Raw genomic sequence first — 27,157 nt, 5'->3', positions numbered from 1 at the left:
ATTAACTTTTATTTTCAATTCCTCTTTTTTAAACAAACTGTTACCTTACTTCTGTATTTTACTGACATGTCTCTTTTGATTTTAGCTAATGTTTTCGTGTTTTAGAAACGCAGTCAAAGTTCACCTGAGGTCAAATAATCATCTGATTCTGGTTTTCTTCCGTGTTTACCATTCGCAGCAGTTTACTAGGCCCTGAAATATAAGTGAAAATGGTAAGATTCATTTACTTTATTGTTTCAAACAACTTGTATGTTCTACCTAATTTTGACAGCTCCAGACATGCAGAAATGAGATGCATTCTTGATTAATGTTCATGTGTTGATAGGTATGCTAATCATAAATTATGGTTCATGATGTAGTACCTCCTCAGTCTAGCATTGTCTAGTGGGGATTATGCACTTTCAGTTTCCCACACGTTTGAATGGGAATTGGATTGCGTACTTTCTCAATATCTGGCTGGTGCATGGTGAGCGTTATTTCATCAATCTTATTCAATGGGTGCGTCTTGTAAAGAATTCACGTAATTTGATTGGTTTTCTGGTGTATAATATCTCACAATAGTTGATAGTGATATTAGTCAGGGCGCGCGCCGCCACGCAACGGCGGCACGCTTGTTGCTCCTCAATGATCGCGCGATAATATATATAGATAATATTTTTATCGTAGTGGATACCGGCTGCGCCGGCTTCCACTACTCAAAATATTGGCCAGCCCATCCATTATGACACGATATTGGATAGGCAAAAGACAAAATCCTATCTTTTATTCTCTAAATATTTTGAGAAATTGACATCGAATTTTCTATTCTTGTTTGGTAATAATGTCTTTTGCCATACAAAAAAAGTTGTAATTTTATGTTTTTGATCGCAAAGATCGGATATTTTATTCGATTCAATTCTGAACCCTTCACAAGGGTGCAGATTTCGGCAGAACTTTGACGATAATTTTGCCTTTTTGGACACTAAAATGCAATCGATCCTTAATTTTGTTTCAACCGAGTCTTAAATTAGCAAGCACAATAACGTTGGTACCATTTTTATTAGTCCGAATAATCAGACCCAGAACAAAATATTAATTTCTGACATGATCGTGTTCTGGGTCTGAACTGTTTCCATTCGAAATCTAATGGCAAATTCAACAAAAGAAGCACATGGACATGGTCCTACTTCACAGTTTTTTAATCCCCTATTCATGTTGCGTGAATCACTCTATTGTGGACCATTCCTTTTGATACTTGAGTATTTGGACAAACGGAACAGTTTTGACAGGCCTTTTGTCTACCTCTATGTTTGTAAGCAAACGAGGAGGTCGAAATTGTCCTCCTCAGCGAATACGAAAGTCAGCGTAATAGTACGGTACGTACTACATTTTTATACATTGATGAAATTTTAAATCCTAAATATACATAGGTACCCGGTACGGCGTATATAGGTCTGGCAAGCGAGTCTACCTCAGTCCCAGTCATGCCAGTTCCAATAATCATGATAATTGAAACTCCCGGCTCCGACCGACTCAATGGTATGAACCAATATATGTTATGTTGAGAAAGTTCACAATTTCGCTATAGAAGTACATGTACATGTCAATGGACACAACGGCGCTCCAATTATTTAGAGCATTCAGTTTTTCACCCCTTATCAATTTGAACTCTAATGCTGGTTTCATACTTCCTGCCGCTTGCCGATGCAAGCGGAGCGGCACACCGCTGAGCGGTAGCGGCATGACTCTGAAAGCCACTCTTGCCGCTCAGCACCGCTCCAAAATTGCATTTTGTTCTCAGTCATACGTCAGAGCGGCACCGCTCCTAGTTGACTTCAATTCAACTCCCAGTGGTGCTCCTGCCGCGGCAAAGCGGTGGAGTGATCGATATATTGGCTTGCCGCTGGTCACCGCTAGCATTTTTGGTGCGACTGCGCAGTGAAGTAAAATCATCTTGCAAGCGGCAAGAAAGTATGAAACCAGCATAACACTATATTTGATTTCATTTCTGAAAATGGAAAAATAATATTTTCATGTCAATATTTGTTTTCACAGAGGTTCAGGTTTTGTGGAGATCTTGACTGTCCTGATTGGGTATTGGCAGAAATTAGCATATTATCGAAGATTGTAAGTTTGCTTTTATTTAAATATATATATTTTTTTTTTTTTTTTTTTTTTTTTTTTTTTTAACTTTTGTGAACAGCTGTAAAGAACAAACCATACACCCCCTATACAACACATGACCTTAATCTCCCACACAAGGGTGTAAATTTCAAATGGGGAAATTCATTTCCTATGTGGAAGATTTTAAGGTTGTTTATTCTTTCACAGGGGTGCAGTGCTTCTGGGACAGGCAAAATTAATGAAAGATGCTGTGTTATTTGTAGGTGGACTCATTGAGAAAGGCTATTGAGCAAGTTTGTAGTAGACCAGATTTGCAAAACAAGGCCATAGCAACACATTTGTACTCTTTGAACCCCCTATGGGCTGTAGAAGTCTGGTCAAATTAGGACAGGCTCTTTTAATCAAATGATGGGCAAACCTCAATTTCAGGCTAAGACCCTGTAGGGGTGTATGGATTTCAACTGCCCATTTCTGTAGTGAGTTGTAAAAATTGCATGATTGTATTTTTTATTGCATTTCATTTTCCAGACTTCAATCAAAATGAAACAGCTGTGCATACAAGTCATAAAGAATTTACTTGGCGATGAAATTAATGTGAGTATAACAAATATGCCGAGTGACAACCGACGAGTGTAGTATAATCCCTGAGGAGGTTCTTTTTGCAGCAGTTGGGATGAGACTCGAAAGAGAGACATGCTAAAGATATTGGTAGTGGGATTTTCTTTGATGCTGGGGATACCTGTAGCAGAACTGTGATTACAGATTTGATACCCCTAGCAGGACTAGAAGGGGCTTTTGGAATATGAGAGAGAGAGAGTCATATTTCAGATTTGATACCCCTAGGGACAGTCCAAAGACTATAGTCTGTTTCATCTCAAGTTGAGAGTAACGCCATGTTGGATTTCGTAGTGGCAGATTCAAATCGCAAACACTAAGCTAATCCCGCAAGAGCATTTTCACAAGCGTAGAAGGGCAATTTGTCTGTACGCTGGCGACATAACCCTGGGAGTATAATGATAGCTTCAGGGCTGAAAATACACAGCTAAGGGCGATTTGCTCCTGAATTTAAATGTATTTCCCGAATAGCAAGGACACTTAAAGCACACATATGCGGTTTGCATTAAAAATAGATTTTCATTTTTTTCCCAAAGATGTTGGTTTTTACAGTCAGATATGTGCACTTTTAATTTCAGGCCAAACAAATGAGGTAAAACAGAGAAAATGGCCATTTAATTCCAGCTCCTATATCATCCATTGTGTGTATCAATGTTTTATGAAATGTAATCAACCTCCAAAATAAGTAGAAATGTTACATGATCAAGGGCAATGAGTTGGATGTCACTAATATTTATTTTTTTTTTTTTTTAGATATTGGCAAAAACAGCGTGCAAATTCTTTCTTTCTATATTTTTTCAGCCATTGATAAATTGCTCATAACTCAGTAACCAGATATCCTTTGTATCATTTGTAAATGATGTAAAAAACTTCTAATTGAAAATTGCTCTTATCCCTCTTTCATCTGACATACATTTGGTCATGTTTTTTATACTGGGACCCTAAAAAAGGTGGTGCTGTCACATTTTGCTAAATCATTTTGTCTACTTATTCCTATATTTTTGCTAAAATTCATCATGAACAAATGGTTTTGGTCTTATTTTGAAGATAAATTATTAATCTAATGAATTAATAACAAATACAATTAAACAAATGTATTAGTTAATTACAACAGCTTAATTAAGTTAATTAGTCAGGGGTGGTGCGGAAGTGGAGGAGCCGGAGGCGGAGGAGCTCTGTGTAATTCCAATGGGAAGTTGATGTTCATTTTATAAATTTATGCACTTTGTTGCCTAGTAGAAGTAAAAATGCATTTTGCATAATGTTAATCTTATTTTTTAACTTTCTATAACTATAATTGCCTAGTTAATCTTAATGAACTTAGTAATTAAGGATTTAACAAGCTTTTAATTAATGCAGTGGAATGTGGGTCATACAATACAATGGGCTTTAATTTTGCATGCATGCATGCATATAATGAAATAAATTTCAATATTGTTTTATCTTTGAAATATGAAATAAATCTTCTAAAAGGAGATTATTACAGTCAAAGGATTTAATCTGATGACATATTGATCTCTGGTTATTGTTAATGTACATGTATTGTACATGTACCTTTGTTACTAATTATTCACTGAATATTGATTTTTGGAACACCCTATATAGGAATTGGATATTTAAATTTGATATTATAGCAATTCTGTAAACTATTTTGAATATATCTTCCAAATTTAATGGCACTTCGGGAAATTTTACATAAATTAAAAAAATTAATTTACAACTTTTTTTCACACCCTGTATAACACAATGGACTTAACAAATATAGTGCAGACTATACATTTAATGAAAGGACTAACTGTGTACATTCCAAATATCAAGTTCATTTTCCAATTTAATGTACTATGTAGAAATATTGGAGCGGTAAAGAAATTTAATTTTTTCGGTATTTTTCAATGGAATCACCCTGTATATTTTTTGGTACACCCTGTATATCCATTCAAACTTTACAGATTTGCAATCATGACAATATATGCTTTCTAAAAATGTATACTTTTACTAGTTTGGGTGAAAACTTTTTGAAATATAATCAGAAATACAAAAAAGGAGTTGATTTTTGACAAATTGCAAGATGTGACACAATTGGGTCCCACCTTAAAAAACATGACCTTTTGCCATTATTTTAATTTTAATTTTATTTTCCCACAGTATGAAAAAGTGTACAAGTTAACATCAGATGCAAAATATGGTAAGATTTTAAAATGGATCAGACCTGATTGATTTATAACATTACATGTAGGTGTGAATGATGAGTGAACCACATGCCTTCATTCTCAAATGGATATTCTGAAGTGCCACTGTCTGAAATGAAATGAACCTGAAGTGCCTCTATCCAATGGGAGCGAGCGCAGCATGTATAGGGGATGCCTTAAGGCTCCTGGTGTGGGGTCCAGGGGCGGAGTCCCGCAGGGGGCAGCCCCCGGACGCTCTCACAAGTGGCGTGCGCTATTTGGAATACTGCCGTAGTGTCATCAGTTCTGATCAGGTTTGCTTTGTCAAATACCTACACTAAATTACTTTATTTTCACTACCGTAAACAAGTAGACTGTATATATTTCATATATTCGTACCCTTCAAATCCAATGTAGAAAGTCCAAGGCGTACAATATCTTGAAAACAAGTGTTTAAATATTGCATAATTTGATATAGAAATACCTGATATTTTCATCTGGGGATGAGGGGGTCTACAACTGCCTTCATGTAAGCATTGAATCATTTGAATGTCACTAAAAAGATGAATTGCTAGAGGGGGTGAGACAGTACGTAGTTACTAAGGTAGGGACCGAGTCCCAGGAATTCGAGTCCCACCCGGGTAGCCGAGTACCCGGGCAGGAATTCCATTTGAAATCATTAAGGGCTGGGGTATGAACGTTTGGACAGTATTTATTTTGGGACATTAGAGCACATCAGACATATCGAATTGAATTCTGAATACTGAAGAATGTCCTTCTGATATCAAATAATTTTGAATTTTTGAAATTAGCAATTTAATACACATTTTATGGCAAATCATTAAAAATTGATATTTTGATATTTAACAGTACTTGAAGTAAACTTTATAAATCTGATGATTTATACTTAAAGTGTATGTAGGTGGGTTGAAAAGCCGACGATCAATTGAAAATTTTGACCTTTCGTATTGAAGATATGGATTTTTTTAAAAAAAAAAAAAAAAAAAAAATAGGTCTTTTGGGGAAAAAATCCATAGCTTCAATATGAAAGGTCAAAATTTTCAATTGACCGTCGGCTTTTCCTCCCTGCTACATACACATTAAGAATATATCATTAGATTTATATAATTTGCTTCGAGGACTGTTACAGTATATATCAAAAATTCGAAAAATATCAAATTTTTATAATTTGTCATAAAATTTGTACTATAGTGTGATTTTCAAAAATGAAAATTATTTGATATCAGAAAGACATGCTTCAGTATTCAGAATACAATTCGATAGGTCTGAGGTGCTCTCAAGTGCCACAAAAAATACTGTCGAAACGCAATAAACGCTCATTTTAGATCCCTTAATAGACTATGACATGAATACAAATTATCAATTTTCATATTAAAAATACAAAACATCTTGAAATTTTTTTTATTTTTATTTTTTTTAAATTTAGGTCAGCCATGAATGATCCTAGCATATTTAGGTCTAGGTCCAGAGACACTACAAAACCGAAAAAAAAAACTTTAAAATTTTTTTTTTATTTTTATTTTCGGTACCCGTGTAAGAAATTCCTGCTATGGGTAAAAAATACTTTAATTTGAATTTCTAAAATTAACCGCAGAAAGTGCAGACATTTTCCACTGTACACTGTTATCGTCCCCCAGTGTGGCAACCACCTGTTTGCTCATCATTTTGGATGGGGAGATGCTAAATTATAATTAATTGAGAAAGTCTGGGATCATGTTTACAAAGCAAGGTCATGGCAGCACATATTGAACCTCATAGACCTCAACGTGTTATCGAAGTCTACTGTGCCAGTTGTATAGGCTTCAACATAAAAAGTCCCAGTTTTGATATATGTTCACTGAACCAATACTAGGCGTGTTTGTACTTCATGCTGATTCCAATCATTTTTTAATCAAAAAAATAACTGACAGGTCAAATTAGGATGGACAGTGGGCTATTCCAGTTGAAATACACCCTCCATGGGATACATGACTTCAAGGAAGTGTAGATTTCAAATGGAGCCACCCATTCAGGTAACTCCATTTGAAATTCACACCCCCTGTGTGGAAGATTAAGGTCATGTCTTCCATAGGGGTGTACATGAATGTGTTTCAACTGGAATAGTCCAATATCAATCAGATGATGGGTAAATTAAATCTACCAAAAAAAACGTTGACAACGTAAAGAAATCAGCAAGTTTAAAAAAAACCACCTCGGCTCACTTTTTGAAACTTGGTCCCATTTGTAAAAGGTACTGATTTAAACTTTGTCATATTTATATAAATCTAAAACATTTCCAGAAGTGTTATGTATCTTTAATGTGCAGATGCGATATTAATTTGTAAGCTTTCTGGAACGACCTGAAAGGTTATTATCTTGTTCTTGCATGGTAAGCCAATATCCTATTGTGTTTTGTTTTATAATAATCATGATCAATGATTGAATTAAACGAATAACAAGCAGGCTTGTAATCTTGTTGGAAACGCTGTATTCTGTTGAAATAAAATAAAAACACTGATTTGCTGTTGGTGTTCAAAATGGGACCAAATTTCAAAAAGTGAGCCGAGGTGGGTTTTTTAAACTTGCTGATTTCTTTACGTTGTCAACGTTTTTTGGTAGATTTCTTTTCTTTTTATGAATATAGCCAAGCAGCTCCAAGCTTGGAAAGTCATCAGGTTACGAAGTGCTCCATAAAACGAATAAAACGAAAAATAGATGTTTGAAGTTGCTATTCTTGATTCATGACAATAAATAATTAAACAAAACTTTATCAGTCGTTTATTTTTAAAACTTGCTCGTCACACGTGACTGTAATGTTAAGAGGCGTACAATGTTCAATATACATTTTAATATACTAGTACTTTAATTAATCAAGGCAACGTAAATATGTAAAGAAAATGTAAATAAACTGGTCCCAAAAAGTAACTTACCAGGTAAGAAATTCGTCTGTCAAGTTCAAACGACAAATCGTATTATACTGAATAGCATATGAGTGGAAGCGGTGTACATTTACGCTGAGTTTGACACCTCATTTGTCGCAAAACAGATCAAAACTTTTGAAGTTATGCTCATTTGAACAAGCCTACTATCAAATTTGAAAGTTGCAGGTCCGCCCCAATGAATTCACACAATAAACAGACACATGAAAGGATGTTCAGAACTTTTATTCTTTGTCAACTCACACTTTCCTGCTCAAACCTTCCTCACATGAACCATCTTAACAGTCTTCAATACCTGGTGTGTCCACCATCTGCATCAATGACAGCCAAACACCGGCGACGCATGCTGTTGATCAATCTGTCGATCCTGACCTGTTCAATTGCCGCCCACTCTCTCCTCAGTATCCGCTCTAGGCCGACCAAAGTTGTTGTTGGCTTGATGCGTTTGTTCACGCGGTACTTCAGATGGGACCAAAGATGTTCCAGTGGATTGAGATCTGGGGACTTTGAAGGCCACACAAGACGTTGAATTCCTTGGTTGTTCAGAAACTGGTTGGTTACCCGCGCTCGATGGGGTGTTGCATTGTCGTCCATTAGCACGAAGTTCGCACCGACCGCTGCTTGGTATGGGGCGACATGTGGTCTGACAATGTCATTCACGCATGCGATCCGCATTCAGTCCACCACGAATCGATCACCAAATCAGTCTTCCCGTGACTTCCGATACCGCCCAGATCATCAGGCTCCTCCTCCCATCGCTTCCGCTTGTTGTATCCCTCTTCTCCGATATCCTCATTGACCCTTCTCCAAACTCTTCGTCTCCCATCTAACCAGCGTAAACATACACGACATTCATCGGTAAACAGGACGTTGGACCAGCGGCATTTACTCCACCGTCGATGTCTCCTTGCAAAAGCTTCCGGTCTCTACGATGTCTCGGTAGTAATCCTGGCCTCTTCCGAAGTTTACGAGAACGCATACCATAGGCGCGGATCCTGTTCCTGATGGTCTGGTAACAGATCTGTCCTGGTCGCTGTCCTCGTCTCCTGTGTAGTCTTCGGCGTATCTCTCGAGCTGCAAGACATTAAAAGAGAAAGAAATCATTAAGTAAAATGATCACAAAACTTTTCTTAACTGTCAGGTTTCCTGAAAAAAATGGGATTAATCAAACATGAACTGCAACACATTGCAAAGAGCATAAAACAAATAACCAAGCAAAACATTGTTTGTGAAGAAAAAAAGCCGGGATGATAATCAAACAAAATCTACACTCACCTGTCATGGTTCTCTTGGCTTCAACCTTGTTTAGGATTGATGCATCCTGGTTGGCTGACGTAACTCGTGGTCTGCCACTTCTTTCAAAATCTTTCAGACTACCACCAGGCTGTTGACGTCTGTCCCGCCACTTTCGAACAACACTCCTAGCCACGTTCAGCGTTCGTGCAGTTTCTGACACGCTCTGACCGGCCTCTAACATTCCATTTAAAAGCCATCTCTGATTTTCACTTAATTTAGGCATATTGCTTGGTCTTGTCAGGTCTTGAACCAACGACCACATGAACGCAATACTCTGGACACACCCAAGGTCCCCTAAATCCATGGTCATCATATTGATTCTTTCATTCGACTTAATTTCTTCAGATGATTGAATAAGGACAATTGTCATTGAACTTTGATCATTCTTCATCCTCACAAGAAGCAATAGGAAAGTTAGTCATGCAAAGAAGAAGAGGAGAGCACTGATTACACCTGTATACTGCCAACCATCTCAAGTGGTATGAGTGCAACTTTCATTCCAGTGGATAGGTTCGGTTAAATAAGCATAACTTCAAAAATACTCATCCGTTTGCAACAAATGAGGTGTCAAAATTACAGAAATTAACACTGCTTCCACTCATATCCCATTTAGTGTAACACAATTTGTCGTTTGAATTTGACAGACAAATTTCTTACCTGGTAAGTTTCTTTTTTGGAGCAGTTTATGAACAACACACACCCAATGTTGACAATGCCAGAGCGACACAGAGAGTAAGTCCGATTTAGTCCTAGTTCAAGTCGGAACTGGTAAATGCGCATAAGCGTCTAAATGCCCCGACTAGGCAAGATACTTGTGTTTTAATGTTTGTGGTTCTTTGTAGCCCTGCGGGGCAATCTACTTGGCTATCCGAATTTCGCGGTTTGTGGTTCTTTGTAGCCCTGCGGGGCAATGTAGTTGGATATCCCTATTAAGCGGCGGTTATCGGCGATCTTTCGTGGTTTGTGGTTTTAATTTCCCTCATCAAGCCCTGCCCTCTATCGGGAGCTAATTTATAGTTTAAGCTTGTTGGATATCCAAATTTTGCGGTTTGTGGTTCTTTATAGCCCCGCGGGGCAATCTAGTTGGATATTAATAGTGAGCGGCAGTTGTTGGCGATCTTTCGCGGTTTGAAGTCTTAATTTGTTAGATATCCATATTTCGCGGTTTGTGGTTCTTTATAATCGATAGGCCTGCGGGTAATCTGGTTGGATATCCAAATTTCGCGGTTTGTGGTTCTTTGTAGCCCTGCGGGGCAATCTAGTTGGATATCCCTATTAAGCGGCGGTTGTCTGCGATCTTTCGCGGTTTGTGATTTTAATTTCCCTTCATGCCCTGCCCTCTATCGGGAGCTTAATTTATAGTTTAAGCTTGTTGGATAGCCATATTCCGTGGTGTGTGATTTTTTGTAGCCTTACGGGGCAATGTTGTTGGATATCCAAATTTCGCGGTTTGTGGTTCTCAATATCAATGTTCAGTAGCACTTGTTGGCGATCTTTCGCGGTTTGTGATTTTAATTTGTGACAATTTCTAATATTGATTCCAAATATAATTTCAGTCTGAGCTGTGAACAGAGACACTGATAAATGTGTTTTAAATGACGAAGATGTCATGATAGTCAGGCATGGTGAAAGCATCTGGATGGTGAAAGTAGGCCCTAAGCCTAGGCCTAAATGTGAATTTAAAAAATCAAACATGTTTGTTTGATGAAAAAAATATAATATCACAATAGCAGTGGATGTTCGAAATGGTGTTATTTTTTATTTATGACAATAAATTGGTTAATAAAACATTTAAAAAAAAGTGGTAGGAAGTTTCGAACCTGAGCAAAAATTCATAAATGGATTAGAAGTCCATGGCCTTAACCGCTTCGCCACAGGGACGTACCGATATAACGAGGTGTGAAAGTTGAGTATTTATTAATATGAATGTATGCTGTGGTCCGGAAAGAATAAAAGAATTGTGAAAAACTTGATTTGTTGGCGAATGGGATCCAGCATTTGTATGTAGGGTATCCAGGAAAATGCTAGGGTATATTTGAAAGTGAATCTGAAAAAGTAGTGGGACAGTGACAGCCATGTATGGCTGTAGCAGTGTCGAAAGATTGTGGATATCAGTATGATTAGCTATGATTTGCCACTAATTTTGGCTATGAAATACCGCGTGAAATAAAGCAAGAATGTTTGTTTATTATCAAACAATCGGATTGACTGTAAGATTGGTGTAACTTTTTGAAATAATGAGTTATTAAAATATGACACTTTGGACAGTAAATAAGATTTAGCATGGTTTTAGATATATTTTGTACCCAGCGAAAAATAGCATAGAACAATAGCGTTTTGTTCCGTGTAAATATAGTCTTGCGGTGCATCTGTTTATCCTTCTTTATCAGTCGTTTTTTTTAAAACTTGCTGGTCATGCTACCGCATGACTCTAATATTAAATTAAACTGAGATATGTGCTTAATTTAAGACAAAATTTACTCGCCTCCTCAGAATATGTTACACAATTACACAACAAAAGATACAAAATACACACAATATAAATTTATACACAATGTATTACAAGCTACACAAGATGAAACAATGCTGTGAAATTCTACAAGATTCTCGATTTTGAACTTATATTTTGATGTCAGTCTCATCAATTACATGTAAATTAAAGAGCAATGGTGTGTTATTGATCCCTCTATAGATTTTGTGCTATAAACATTGGCTATGCTACATTTATTTATTATTTTATTTACAGAGGAAGGCGATGTTAAAGCCAGCATTGCAGCCTTGAGTTTCATTCTGACTAGTGCAGCTAAATACAATGTTGATGGAGACTCACTGTCTAATGAATTACAACAACTAGGTCTACCAAAAGGTTAGTACCATATATTTGACCTGTGCCTCTCCACTATAGTTTCTACCAGAGAAGAACAGCAGTTGTTTACATTTTAGACCGTGCACAGCGTTAACATGGAAATAGGGTTCTGATTGACCGATTCAACCGTCTGACAATCATAACAACAGACACGGTAATCTGATTGGTCGATTACGCATCAAAATGTTGGTCAACGCAAACAAAGCACCCCGTATGTCACGTCATTAACAGGGCGCTTGCATCAATCTGAACAAGGGACTGCAGTTCTTCTCTGAAACTGAGTGTAATTAGCATCCTCTGCTGTCTTTACACATGTGCATCGGACAAATTTAAGCACCCATCTTACAGTGCATGAAATTGGGTAAAAGATATCTGTTGAGTCACATCAAAATCAGTGAGTTGCAATGTCTGTGAGGTTTATATGAAGATATTATATTTGAAGACCGGTTTAAAATTTGCCTCTGACATCAGGGCAAAGACACGGTGTGATTGGTTGCTGACCTGCACAGTACAGCATTTTTGGTCTGGTTGACAGACCGTCATACCCAGCTAGTCTTTTTAATTCGGTCTTCACTTATATACCCAAAGATTACTGAGTCAAAACTGCACCATACATAATGCTATGGCAAATCCGCCATATTGGTTTGTCACTCATAGTGGCCACTTAATTTAGCTTGAGCATTTCAAAGGTTTGTGTGTGTAGCACTTAGGCCCCGGTGCTTAATCTCGCCGATTACCTCTGCGTCGTCTCGGAGCATTTCGATGGCTCTCCTGCGGCTTGCAGTTTCAAGCCGCAGCACGCCGATGAATTAATATAGTGTGGCCATATCCCTGGTTGCGAATTAATTCGTGAGTAGTTATGGGCATCGAGTTCGCAACATCTTGCCATCTTCTTGCTCTGCGGTTTGCCATTCATTACTCAAAACCTTTATATTAATGTTTATTGTAGTACTTACTTGAGTTTACTCACCGTGAGCAATTTGTGGATCAGTCGATATAATCCGGCAAAGAATCAACGCACTCAAGGACACTAATTTGTAAGGGTATTGTTGTCAAGTGTTATAAGCGGTTGCGCAGAAATGTAGGAGTTGGGCCGATCAAGCCGATGAACGGGTGACTGAACATGGCTTTTCATCGGGCAGACACACATTTTGTTAGTGCATATCGCAACAGTATTTTATTTCTCAGCATAGGCGCATCGGCGTGTGTCTGCGGCTTGGGTTCCTGGCACGCCGTAGAGATAATCGGCGAGATTAAGCACCCAGGCCTTAGCACTTGTTGTTGACACAGTGCATTACACGCAGAACACAAACAACCATACACTTTGAATCAAAGTTTGCAGGGCACAAAGCAAAATAATCTGCAGTTACATTAAGTGGCCACGTAGCAACTCTCACACATTGTGGAGTCTGTTGGTCAAATAGGGTAGTGTATTGAGAGACAACATTTCCAAAAGATAGACCCAGGGATAGCATTAAGGCCCGAAAGTTGGGGGTTGTTTTCCGTGTTTTCACTCCCGAGCTTGCAGAAAATCCAAATACATGGGGTGAAAATTAAATCGCGGGGTGAAAAATATTTTGCAGTGTAGTCAGGGGTAGGAGTAAGGTCCAAAAGTAGAGGGTCAGAGTTCACCCCGAGCTTGCACATATTCCCAATATAGAGGGTGAAAAATTAATATTTTGTTAATTTAGGGGGTCATTCACCCCCGATCGGGGGTTAATGCTAATTATTTCATCTTTTCATTTCTTCCTTCCTCTCTTTTCTTTCCTTTTCTCATTTTCTGACTGTATTATATGGGTTCTGACCCCTTGAAAATATTTAGAGCTCAGCTAATAATTATGATGAGAAAGAAAGCTCTTAGAGAGGAACTATAATTATGCAAATATCTGATTGAATTAACTTGCATCCTTTATTTTGTCATCACTTTTTCTGATTTTGCTGATTTTGTCACTACACATTTTGTGTTTAATGTCTTTTTCAGAACATTCCACAGCATTATGTCGTGCATATGGTGATAAACATGATGATCTACAACAGAAATTCAGAGAACAAAGTTTTAGAGGTATGAAAGACATGACTACAGCATGCACCCCCCCCCATTAACCCACAATGGCAACCATGGACATCAACCAACCCTCTTAATGCTCTGCTTCCATCATAGGTTTCAACATAAATATTGCAAGATTTGAGATTTTTTTTTCAAAATACCAAGCGTGATCTCAAGAACCACTGAACCTAAACCTACACCAGCAATTGATAATTTATTGCATTTGCTATGCTTGTCATTTTACTGCATTTTTCATGTTGATTCCAATATGGTCATGAAAATGTACAATTCTGAACTATTTTGAATTTTTAAAGAAAATTTAGAACTTGTCATCTGCAATCGACACCTGTGTACTGTGGTGGAGGAGCTCAAGTTATTACTATCCAACTCAAGTCCTACATTTCAGTTTTGTTCGCATTACTAGTACCACAGACTCAGCAAATTTTTACTCTCCAAGTCTGGACCTATAACCCACCACTGCAAGTATTTACTATCCCTAAAGTCCAGACCTAAACCTACACCAGCAAATGCTGCCAATGGGATTAATGGCATTCTTTATATGCTGTTTTGAATCTAGCAACTATCTGTGTGTCTGCAATTACCTAGACATTTCTTGTGTATGTCCTTGACTGCTGATGTTTACAAATGCACCCTCTAACCATCCACACATGCACACACACACAGTTTCAGCTATAGAAAAATTATTAAATTTGTGTACATCGTGGAACATTCAACTACGCTTGTTACTCTGCGATTAATCATGCTAATACACGAGCGTACAGCGCTACTTTACGCGTCCATATTGCGAGGTTATCTGCGTACAACAGCTCACTACGCACAGCCACGCAAAGAGTATGTTCCATGATGTACACGAATTAAGTAATTTTTTTATAGTGGTAATGAATACATGATGCTGTGCAAACCTAGGATGTTTCAACTGAGGACCTTCAACTTGTACCTATTTAAATGATGACTTGAGCACCTCAAATCTGAGCAAAACTGTCGACCTGCTAGAAGTCTTGCAATCCATATGAGGCCAGATCTATTCACCCTTTGTAGCAACATATGCCATGTTGCTACTAAATCAAGGTTCTCCTGCAAACACATGCACAAAAAGTGCATTTTTGTTTCTAGCAGAAGGCCTTTGCAAAGCATATGTGGTAATTAAAGCATGCATTTGACAGACGTACGCACATGCAACACACACTTTGCAGGTAGAACCTCATTTTGAGGTGACTGCAAAGTATGAATACCGGCAAACAAGACATGATGTTATAATGCATCTGTGCATTGTTTGCAAAACACTGGTGGGGGAAGGAATGGAAGCCTTGTTTGACATCATTCACAGAATAAAACATCTGTTTGACCATTCAACTTTTTTTCTTGTTTCAGTTTCAAGGTTAGAGTCAGTAGATTGGCGAGTCGACTATGTGTTGAGTTCCAGCGAGTTACAAGAAGTCAACGAACCCTCAGTACAGCTCAGATTACATGTGAAAAACCCAGACACAGGTGCAGTAGAACCAACATCATTTGCAATGTCTGCTGATAAATTTAGAGTATTTCTTAGTGGTAAGTTGCAGAGAAGATTTATAAGTAGTCCCATGATGCTGCTGAAACATCCGGGTACTTGAGAACCAGTCTAGTAAACACAGAGTTTCACACAATTCTTCACTGTTGATTCCTGGTCCAAAGATGTGATTTTCAAACACTCAAAATATGTCCAAAACTTGGGTCGATAAGCATTTTGAGATGATCCCTGAAAAGAACACCAGTACCCTGTTCAAATGAGCTCTTTTTTGTTACTATCGACCCACATTTGTATGAGGAATAAAAGTCTGAAAGTACGAGAAATCCGTATACTAAAAGTAAAAAAATTAAAGGACACAGCTACCAGCAGCTGACCGCGATGCAACCGATTTCATAAGTCGCATATTTCAAAGCACAATGCAAATGCACCACCATGGATACAATAATGAAAATACTAACCAATCATAAGTGAGTTGGCAAGGTTTGATTCACTTCCGTGTTACGAACATGCGGGCGTTCATCACACAGTGTACGCAGAGAATCATCATGCTGTTGACAGCTGTGTTCATTCAATTGAAATTTCTAGTAGACTGGTTCTCAAGTACCCGGATGTTTCACTAGTATCATGGGATCACCTATTAATCTTCTTTGGGTAAGTTGACTGTTTGCAAATCAGGTGAGCTTCAAACAAGTTCATAATATAAGTTCGTACGTGCTGGTAGATGCGAATACAAAAATTTGTGCTCGTAAGCCAGGGCAATATGTGACCCATCACATCAAAACCGACTACTTGCCAGCTGGCTTCATTTGCAGATAACAATGAAAGAAGATGAGAAAATATAAAGAATATAAAAAGAAATTTGAGCTTGTTTTGCCTCAAAAAACTTTTTTTTTGTATCTGATTTCAACAAGCAAGTTGTCATTTTAAAGCTAAATATAGCAATTTATCGCAGTTTTAAAATCTCCATTTTCATTTCTGAAGACAAGTGGTTGGTTTGATGTGATGGGTCACATTTATGTTGTTTAGGTAATAATACAGCGATTTACCCAAAATTTATGATACTTATTATGATATTCAGGAGATAGCAAATTACGTAATTACCATGATATAATGTGAGTTATTTTCATTAGGAAATCACCACAATCCGTTATAAGAGATCTTCAGTAGATAGCAAATAACCATGATCTAATATGATCTATCTTTAGTAGATAGCAAATTACCACAATCCAATATGAGCTATCTTCATTAGACAGCAAATTACCATGATCTAATATGATCTATCTTTAGTAGATAGCAAATTACCATATATATAAATCATCTTTATTCAACATAAAGAAAAACACATATAAAGCCCAGATCTACTGCAACCCATTCCGGTTGCAGGCAAGGCAGGACAAAAATACAAACATTTAAATAAATAAACAAAGTTGGAAATACTCATGGCGGGAAGAAAAAGTTAAATAATTTCATTTACATTCCAAGATGTTTCATATCTGGCGATGAAAATGGAATAAGATGACATTAGCGCCGATTTAATCAACTGGGTCTTGAGATCAGAATACTTTGTGGGAAGATTGAGATCTTTTGACAGACGAGTCAGACTATTCTTGTTGTCGGCGTCAATGAAGCCTCTTGAGCCTACTTCAACCGCAACAAGTGAGCAACAGTACCCGGCGTTAGTGATGTCGGCAACCAGGGAAGAATAGCGATCAAGTTTGGTGTAATGAGCTTTACTGATGTTTGGTTCAAATGGTACCGACAACTCAAAGAGAATGACTACGCTTGTCAGAAGGCCAGTATAACACAATGTCCGGTTTTTGAGACGTGGAAATGATATTGGGTGGTATGGTCCCCCTCCTATGGTATAATTTTCCAGATCGGCATAGATTTTAATATGAGAATTACGAAATGCCTCCGACTGTTGAAATGTGGAAAGAAAAATACGGATGAGGTTGTTGTGTCTCCATAGATACCTGTCCAGCATATTTTGGCAATTATTTAAAATGTGCAGGAGAGTACCTTTCCCCTGACAAAGGGGACAGCTGTCCGTAAGCCTTTTTCCCCATCTTTTCAAATTGGTGAATGATGGCAAGGAATCTATGGAGGCATTGATTGCAAATTTAAGCACACCCTTTGGTAATGAAAACATAATGGATTTCCAAGACAGATCGAATTACATGTTTCAAGCAGTTTCGGAAACTCCCCTGGCTCAAGAGGGGCTCAACTACAGATTTCCAGTGGTTATCCGTCTCTTCCTTCAGGATCTTTTTAACATCAGGTTGGACCTTATTCCAAGGGGGTTGACCGGGCTCCAATAGCAAGTGCATGAACATTTTCACACTGGTTGGTTATGGAAATTTTACGAGACCACGTAGATTCTCTGTTGAGCTTGAGGTCAAGAGCCAGGTTAGTAACTTCATCAGCTTTGCACCTAGATCTACTATATGATGCGGAATGAGCCTGGCGATAAACATCAGAAATGCGCTGGATGTTAAGCCCTCGGGACATATGGACCAGGGCAGTATTTGCACCATGTTTTGGAATCCCAAGCCATTTCTTAACATACTGCCCGGACATACGGTCTAAAAGCACAAGATTAGAATGGGTCAGGTCATGCACCGCAAGACAGAATCTCATGGAGGGGAGGCAGTAACGGATATATATTGCCAGTTTGTACTCATTGCGTAATTAAAGTGGAGTCAATATTATTTAATTTACTATAGAGCTGTGCATAGACATAATCATAAATTTCTTGTTCCTTTCCATGAAACGTTATCAGCGACCCAAGGAATTTTTGTGGGTCCTCATTAACGGTTTTCACGACATTTTCACCGATATGGAAATCAGTCAGAGTTCCAATATGAGCTATCTTCAGTAGACAGCAAAAACCATACTCTAATATGATCTATCTTTAGTAGATAGCAAATTACCACAATCCAATATGAGCTATCTTCAGTAGACAGCAAATTACCATGATCCAATATGAGCTATCTTCAGTAGACAGCAAAAACCATGATCTAATATTAATACAACATGTTTTGAGGGGAAGTAGTCAAAACTACTGGTCCCGAGGTGTTGGAGTCAAATCATCCAACACCGAGGACCAGTAGTTTTGACTACTTTCCAAATAAAACATGTTGTATTTGTTTTACTATACCTCATAAATATTTTCACTATCACGGTAAATCGTAAACAAAAGCGAAACAAACACCAGTCAACGTGCCAGCCGGCCAGCCTGGTAAATAAGCTTTGCTTACCTGATTTTTTTGGAGGATTTCAATCTACATTTTGACCTATATTATTTGAATTTTCTTTTTAACATTCCATAAATAACATTTTGTTTCATAAAACGTCAAATTCGAGTGTTATTATCCATCGGTATCTCAGCAAAATAACTGCAGCAGACGCCATTTTCATGATAAACGCATCTGCAGAATCGCCGTTGTGTAGCATAATGCTACGTCAAAAGGAACGGTGACACGCGGGGTCGATACACCATGTGGTAGTAGGGGGCGGAAGTTTTTACTACTTCCACGCATGCGCGTAATTGCATGGGTGCGGGAAGTAGTCAAAATACCGTACTCGGACGCTGGCGTTATTAACCAATAAGATGTCTGGATTACCTAATAAATATTTATGAGGTATAGTAATATGATCTATCTTTAGTAGATAGCAAATTACCACAATCCAATATGAGCTATCTTCAGTAGACAGCAAATTACCATGATCCAATATGAGCTATCTTCAGTAGACATCAAATTACCATGATCCAATATGAGTTATCTTTAGTATTTAGCAAATTACATCAACATTAACAACGCATTATCCAATGTAAGATATCTTCAGTAGATAGCAACTTGGCACTCTCGAATATGAGCAATCTTCAGTTGATAGCAAATTAAATTGACTTAAATTACCATGATCCAATATGAGTTACATTCAGTAGATAACAAATTACTCTGATCAAATATGAACTATCTTTAGTGGATAGCAAATAACCATGACCCAATGTGAGCTAACTTTAAGTAGAAAGCAAATTACCATGATCCAATATGAGTTATCTTCAGTAGATAAGCAAAAGCTAAGCCCAAATTATAAAAGATAGGAGTTCTGCACTTAGCGACAAATGAGGTTTATATCTGCAATACTATCAGTCACATATCACATCAATATTATAACTTACAACATGCATGCATTGAAAGCTCTTTTCATTCCAAGTTGCTATTTAATTCCATTGCAACAGTGGGAAGGGAATAAATAATTATTTGTCTCAATAGCTGTTACTGCTATGCTCAGCATCCACTGATGTCATTTACAAAACAATTGGCAATTAATCCTGAAATTAAAGATACTTTTGTTTTAAAACAAATTTGATGTATCAAATGGCATTTATTCATTAATAAACGACATCGCTTAGTTGTGAGGGTAATCAAAGAAGCATGGGCTTTATAGGATTAGAACCCAGTTATTTTTTCACCTATATAGTTAAATGATGTATAATCAGTATCAACCCCTGCAAAGATACCAATGCATTGATCAATACAGTGATTAATAATAAAAGGACTGTGCACATGTTGCTAGGATACGTGGCTTGATGATTGTCTGCAGTTGTAATTAATGCTGTTATTGTTACATTGCCACTTAATTTTACTTGTGGAATTCTGTACGCCATTTGCAATTAAAATTATTTAACAAAATTTGTGACTGAAATTCCATTTATCAACTGCAGTAGCACCTAAAATGCATTCTTAGTCAGTGGGAGTGGTCTAGTTCGTAGACACATAATCTGATTGGACAATTGCATGATTTTAGATGTTGTCTACCAGGCCGTAGACGACCCCACGTCACCACGCGTGTTTAAAATAACACGTAACATGCTGGTAGAGGTGCGCACATGTATTGCGTTGTATGCGTAGACAAGTGCGGAATACTCACGCTAGCAGTACGCCCAACAGAATATGTGAAGTTGTAAACAAGTTTCATTCATTTTATAATAAGGGGAGTTTTTATGATTGTAACTTAGTTTTTGCTTAAAAATAAATTTACAGTTATTAAAATAATATTGTAATGCTTTGACCCAGAACCAGATGGGCAAAATGGACAAGGATGATAAAATAAACGAAGACAACAGAAAATGGAGCTAAAAGAGATAAATGATGTTATATCCAACAGTAAAACATAATTTATTTATCCATAAAGAATCCTAATTACAAAGTCTGCCGCTCTGTGAATGTATGTCTATAGTCCATAAATCATATCGGTCATCAATGCAGCATAGAAAATAATATACGTGTGAAATGAAAGAGCTCCAACTGAAAAAGTGATGCCTTGTCGTCGCCTAGCTGAGAGGGAGACGCAAATGAAAGCCCGCCCTCTCAACTAGCCGACGTCACGACTACAACTAGCCAATCGGAAAGTGGAGTTAACCACTGCATATTCCCGTCTCCATACTGCGTAGTGCGTTTCCCTTTCGCCGCATTTCTACGTGCCGAAAAGGGTGACGCAAAAGCTATCAAGAGAGGGAAAACAATGGGACCTGAGAAACAATCAGCGCTAATTTGGATAAGAAGATCACAATGCAAAACAAGGGATAATTTGGTTTCTATATAAAATAGAGAAAGATCGAAAATACGCCATGCCAGGATCTGCGCCCTATACTGAACTCCGAAACAACAAGTCAGATGCGTCCCAAAGCTGTCAATCATGCGTCCATGGTCTCACACGTTGGTCCAAGGTCAGTGACTTTGCAGAATGCATAGTCACGGTCAAGCTTAAATATTACATTATTTATCAATAAAAATGAAACATTAAAACCAGAAAAGATGGGAAGACACCCGTGAGGCCAGGGCATTTCAATATTTCACTGATTAGAATGAGAATAAGCGATGGAAATTTTTTTTTTTTACTATCCTCTACCTAGGATAGACGACAGGCAGGTCCAATATTTTTATTGTAGTACTACTCAAAATATTGGACCTGCCTATCGTCTATCACACGCTAGAGGATAGTAAAAACAAAAATTTCCATCGTTTATTCTCTAAGTGATGGATTGATTTGACATTGAAAAAGGGTGATCATCATTGTTGGATGAGGCACCTATAGACCTATAATTAACCATTTCACCTTAAAGGAACATATTTGAACAAAATGGACCAGTAATAGTTCAGTGCTGGTTTGATGGGTGATATCAACTTCAGTTGTCATAACCATCAACTGGATCTATTTCTGCTGGAATATTAATCATAACCCTCCCACTATACCCTTTATCTTAAAACTAGTATCTTGATATTAGAAATACTCTTACCTTTTTTCTTCATCCAAAGTGGTGAATATTGCTCCTCAATATAATCTCTAGATGTACATGATAAATATTACAAGTATGTGCAACTGATGTTTTTCCTATTTTACTAGTACATGTAGCTGTGCATGTTGTTTTAATTTACCAAGATGGGGAGGCTTTTGGTATAATGGTTTCTGTGGTGTAACGATCTCCTGAGGAGATATATATATATTAATGTTAATTAGCTCTCATGAAGTAGTGGCTATCAATATTAACATTGATCAGTGTCAGCTAAACTGTTTTTGCTTAGTGAAAAAAAAAGTTGTTAAAACCATTTTCACATGCGCCAAAATCCTACAAACCCTGGCTTGTGCATCTTGTGGGTTGTTACCTGGCCTCAATAGTCATCTCCTCCATAATTTGTTTGTTTGACCGTATTGTTATATTTTGGTATTTGTAATGTTTCAATTATGGAAATGATTGATCTTGTACATCTAGTATGTTTTCAATAATTATGGGAGAGGTTAAGTTGCATAAATTCATTTCATATTGTATCTTTTTATGTTTTTCAGAATTGAAGCAAACTCAGAAGTTGATGGAAGGCATGGTGTAGTTTGTATATTGCTGAAATAGACTGATTTTATGGACCAATTTTATATTGCTAATATTATAGGATTTGAAGAGAAGAAGAGACCATCTCAAATGGCTTTCCATTGTAAAATAAGTAATGTTGCCCTCTATTGACAGAATAATACACAAAGGGATGCGGACAGTTTACAGTTGGATGCTATTCGGCAATGTGCTATTCTAGCTGAAATCCATACACCCCCTATGGTAGACATGACCTTAATCTCACACACAGGGGGTGTAGATGTCAAATGGAGTCATCCATAATAAGTGAAGTGAAGTGAACACAACCATATCATCCTAACCTGTTACCTTGGTTTACATTAAATCAATGAAATGAAAAAAAAGAAATCAACCAGATTTACTTTCATCTTTGACAGAAAACAGACTTGACTAAAAGCATCAGTAGTACCGTATTCATTCCATCAACCGCCCATACCCATATAAGCGCCCATCCAGTGTCTTTACAACAAGCAAACTGATATTAGTCTATTGACTGCCCGTGTGAATCTGAAACATGGTCTGAAACATGACACACTAATGATGGTGGATAAATATTTTGTGCCATTTTTTCCTACATGTATTGTCAGCTTTAACAATGTAAAAAGTAAGCGCCCACCCAAAATGACTTTGTTAAGCACCCCTGGGCACTCAATGGAATGAATACGGTAGATGGAACTCAAATGCATCACTGCATGGATCTTGATGATTATACATACATTATTCTAGTTTACAGTACTTTAAGGTCTTACAAAGTGGATTTCTTATTATTTTGCAAATATATTTTAATTTTATGATAAAATGTACCATTTTCGGAGAACTATTATTTTTACAACAATGACCACAGCCGGGTTATGTGATTAAATATTCCTTGGTTGTCAAGGTTAGGCATCAGAACCATATGTGTTAGATCTTTGGATCGGCCATCAATGCTGCTTCGATGCTTGCTATTAGTGAACTAAAAGTTCTAATTAATGAGAATTAATCCAAAATTTATATTGCCCAATATCAATACGCACCAAGATTCATATGTTATCACAATTAACAATATAGTCAATTAATTCATTTATAAATAATAAGGATCGATCAATGGGCGATCAAAAGATCGAACTAATTTGTTTCTATTACCTTAGTGGTATGGTCATAAATTATTATTTTCCTTGAGTGTGGCCAAGAAAAGAATAATCATTCTTTTTGTTGACCAGGTCTTGGAAGGGATTTGATTTGGAATCTTGGGCCTATATGTGAAGAGTAATCTGTTCTGCTCCAGTGCCATATAGCTGCCTTGCTGAATTTGCTCTTGAATGTTTAGTGATTGATGCATTAGACCTTTTTAGTAGCTGTTCGAAATCTGTGGAAATTAGTTCAGAAATATGTCGGGTATGGTAAACAAAAATACCGCAACAAATCACACACTGGTGATAACGCATTTGATGAGCATGTGGTGTATGCGTGTTATGATGCTCACACCAAATCATGTACCGCATTGCTCTGACTTGGTGCAGCATGTTGAATGTGGTGTCAACATGTTCAAATCACCAGGGGTATTTTGATGCTGGTGCATGATCTGTCTTTTCATAAGTCGACCTGATATGGTCTATGCATTTGAAAAGCGATGGGAATCACTTAAAAGCGATAGACGGCTCTTGTGGCTATTGCATATATAATTTGTGGTTGAACATGAGGTTGTTAGACTTGCAGACAGCAGCTTTCTGCAAATTTTGTTCCTGGTACATTATTTAAGATGCTACCATTTTCGGACATCCATTGATGCTGAAGGAGTATTTTGTGATTCTATCATCTTTCTTATGACATTTTTCAGTAGATATCCATGAAAACAGCTTATTCCCAACATTTCTGTTGATTCCAATTTCACGTTTGTGAGTTATGCATGATTATGTGTATTACACTGCTCCATATGCAACTGTGTTGTAATTTCGTTCTGTTAACCAGAATGTAAATCAAATTTGCCAATATTTTTGCTAAACAAATTTATATGCAAAAATAAATTTGTACATAAACATTATAGCAAGAGATTTCAAGTGGTATAAAAATCTCAACTTTTTTTGAGAAAAGTGGGGGATGAAATTGTGGATCACAAAATGCCCCTTTACATTTATTATTTATGGCTTTGAATGAATTCACTGTTGTAATTAAGTGTATAATTGAAAATGATTTATTAATCTGCAAATATAACAGATAAACCTCGTACCCTGCTTGGTCAGTACCTTTCACATGATCAGTCATAACACCACTGAAGAAGAGTATAGAATATTTCAACTAGGAAAGAGGTGTCATTTTAGCAAAAGTGACTCCTGAAGAAGACATACTCAGTCACACCAGAATTATGTTTCTGCACAAGTGATCAAGTATTGAGTCTTCTTAGAAACTTGACATCTAAGATATAAATGGGCAAATCCAAGCGCATCATTCAGCAACATGAAGTTTGCATATGAATTTCTGTTTAATGCAGCAGCCAAACATAGCATAATGGAAACTAGTTTTGGTAAATGAACGATTAAGGTATGAGAAACTTTTCCAAACCTAATTACCTAATTTGCATATGCAAACTTGGCGTTGCGGAATGATGCGATTGGAATTGCCCAAATATAGGTTTGTGTTTCAATGAGGAAAAGTACATGTGTAACAAGATAATCAAATCAAGTACTGGCTGAAAATTGTTTTTATCTGTATCCTTTGTGTACATCATCATAGCATGTTTTCAAATGTATATTGTTTATCTAAAATGAACCAACATCCCAGCAAACAGAAACTTTTTACAGGGAATGTTTAAATGTCAAGGGTTATGGTATAAAATGCTTTAAAAACATTCAGAAAACTATTTTGAAAACTTGATGCAAAACATTTCATTATATATAAATGTTATTAAGTGTTGACAAAACAACATTTGCCAAATATATTTTGCAATAATATTTTGGCATTTAAAACATTTTGTTGTAGTGTTGTTTTTTTTTTTTCATATTCTGTCGGTCCGTGTCACGTCACTTCCGGTTGATGATGTTCGAGTGAAAACAAGTCCCTGATTCGATTTTTGTTGATGATTTCTGTCATTGGTGTAATGTAAATTTCGATCGCAAATAGTCAGTGGAATCAAACAACCGTTTCTAAGTCTTCAGAGTGAAAGAAACTTGATTTACCGTTATATACTGACAAACTTAAAATTAAATTCCATGGTCGAAAGTGTCGTTTTTCCGAAATTGAATGTCACTCCAGCAACATCGCTATGTAGCCTCCTTCACAGCCGGTTTCTGTTGTTCACACAACAAACCGTGAGCCACATGCAGTTTGCGCCGAGACTAGAGATAGCCGGATGTCCGACCGACAGAATAAAATGTTTTAAGAATATTTTCATGACCTTAAATTTAACACATTACATAAAAATGTTTTGACCAAAAGCAAAACATTATAACTGATCATTTTTGTGTTTGCTGGGATGTTTGATTTACCCTATGACTTATTCCAGTTAAAATCCATACACCCTTTATATAAGGCAGACTTAATTTCCCCACACGTGAGTGTAGATTTCAAATGGAGTCGCACATTCAGGTAACTCTATTTGAAATTCACACTCCCTGTGTGGGAGAGTAAGTTCTTCCATAGGGGTGTATGGATTTCAACTGGAAAAGTCCAATATGATTATGTATTACCAATAATAATGCCACAAAGTGATTGACTTTTTTATAGAAATATATACATTAAAATACATTAAAATACAAATATATTGGAAAACAATATGCGAGATTGAGTTAAGGAAGTGTCTATTATTGTCCATTTGGTTGACAGGGCTGTATTACATTGCACTATATAGCCCTGCCAACACTGGGAAGTCCGAAATAGGAATACTAGGCCAAACCTTCGTCTTATGCACTTTTGTGGTGGGGCTTCATGGAATTGAACCTCCTGACATTTATAGGCATTTGGTATTTTCTAGGAAGGGTTAAAAAGCTTATATTTCTCCTACATGATGCGCTCAAAAACATTTACCTTGTTTTGACCCACTTCTGGTTTCATTGCCGTGTGATGGGTCAGCTATGGAATGAAACTAATGGGCTACTTAGTATACTTAGGCTACTCCAGTTGAAATCCATAGGCTATCCATACAGCCCCTATAGAAGACATAACCTTAATCTTTCAGACAAGGAGTGTCGATAATCCCATTTGAAAATCACACTCCCTGTGTTGGATATTAAGGTCACATCTTCCATAGAGAGTGTATGGATTTCAACTGGAATAGCCCAATATGGCTCATTGTCTAGTCATTGATATTTTGGTTTGTCCCCGTTCAAGATGTCACTGTTACTGGGTGCATGTGTTCTCCTTCCCTTCTCCAGTGAACTTGCTATTCCTATTCGGGAAGGGCGACTGAAAATGATTACAATTCCAAAGTGGTCAAAAATCTGACCTGAATTGACATGGTAGGTCAGTATTCTTCACACATGGTCAGAGATACTTCCATAGCTACATGATCCATGCATTAGAATGAACAAAATGGCTGTTGTTTGTTGCTTTCCATCCTGTGACCATGCCTCCCGACATTACCCTTACGGAGTGTCACCCCTCTGCCTTCTCATGGACTCTCTAGGGGTTCGTCTTGCGGGGCACAGTGACATCGCCCCGATATCTTCATAGTAGAAATCGCCATGGTAGGTTGAATCCACAGCCACCCA

General features: G+C 37.3%; 2 protein-coding genes across 2 annotated transcripts; one reads left to right on the top strand and one right to left on the bottom strand.

The window, feature by feature from the left end:
• Nucleotides 1–89: 89 nt before the first annotated feature.
• LOC140141998 (COMM domain-containing protein 4-like) lies at nucleotides 90–25,656 on the top strand. Its single transcript, XM_072163897.1, has 8 exons — nucleotides 90–212; nucleotides 2,035–2,106; nucleotides 2,632–2,697; nucleotides 4,864–4,903; nucleotides 11,868–11,987; nucleotides 13,969–14,049; nucleotides 15,427–15,603; nucleotides 22,415–25,656. Exons 1-8 carry the CDS (start codon nucleotides 210–212, stop codon nucleotides 22,453–22,455), a joined length of 600 nt encoding a protein of 199 aa, XP_072019998.1. The 5' UTR covers nucleotides 90–209; the 3' UTR covers nucleotides 22,456–25,656.
• Nucleotides 8,652–9,690, bottom strand: LOC140142940 (uncharacterized). The gene is made up of 2 exons (XM_072164968.1): nucleotides 9,101–9,690; nucleotides 8,652–8,899 (listed from the first exon to the last, which is right to left on the bottom strand). Exons 1-2 carry the CDS (start codon nucleotides 9,510–9,512, stop codon nucleotides 8,652–8,654), a joined length of 660 nt encoding a protein of 219 aa, XP_072021069.1. The 5' UTR covers nucleotides 9,513–9,690.
• Nucleotides 25,657–27,157: the final 1,501 nt, after the last annotated feature.

Source organism: Amphiura filiformis, chromosome 20 (assembly GCF_039555335.1).
Source record: "Amphiura filiformis chromosome 20, Afil_fr2py, whole genome shotgun sequence".
Taxonomy (NCBI): domain Eukaryota; kingdom Metazoa; phylum Echinodermata; class Ophiuroidea; order Amphilepidida; family Amphiuridae; genus Amphiura; species Amphiura filiformis.
The sequence above is the reverse complement of the archived record's forward strand: the minus strand, read 5'-3'. Positions and strand labels throughout refer to the sequence as shown.

Excerpts from the sequence above, each read along its gene's own strand:
- LOC140141998 (XM_072163897.1), top strand. Across the intron at positions 2,107-2,631 it reads TTAGCATATTATCGAAGATT|ACTTCAATCAAAATGAAACA; the intron begins GTAAGTTTGCTT and ends TTCATTTTCCAG. Across the intron at positions 4,904-11,867 it reads AACATCAGATGCAAAATATG|AGGAAGGCGATGTTAAAGCC; the intron begins GTAAGATTTTAA and ends TTTTATTTACAG.
- LOC140142940 (XM_072164968.1), bottom strand. The coding sequence starts at position 9,512 with ATGAAGAATGATCAAAGTTCAATGACAATTGTCCTTATTCAATCATCT. Across the intron at positions 8,900-9,100 it reads AGCCAAGAGAACCATGACAG|CTCGAGAGATACGCCGAAGA; the intron begins GTGAGTGTAGAT and ends AATGTCTTGCAG.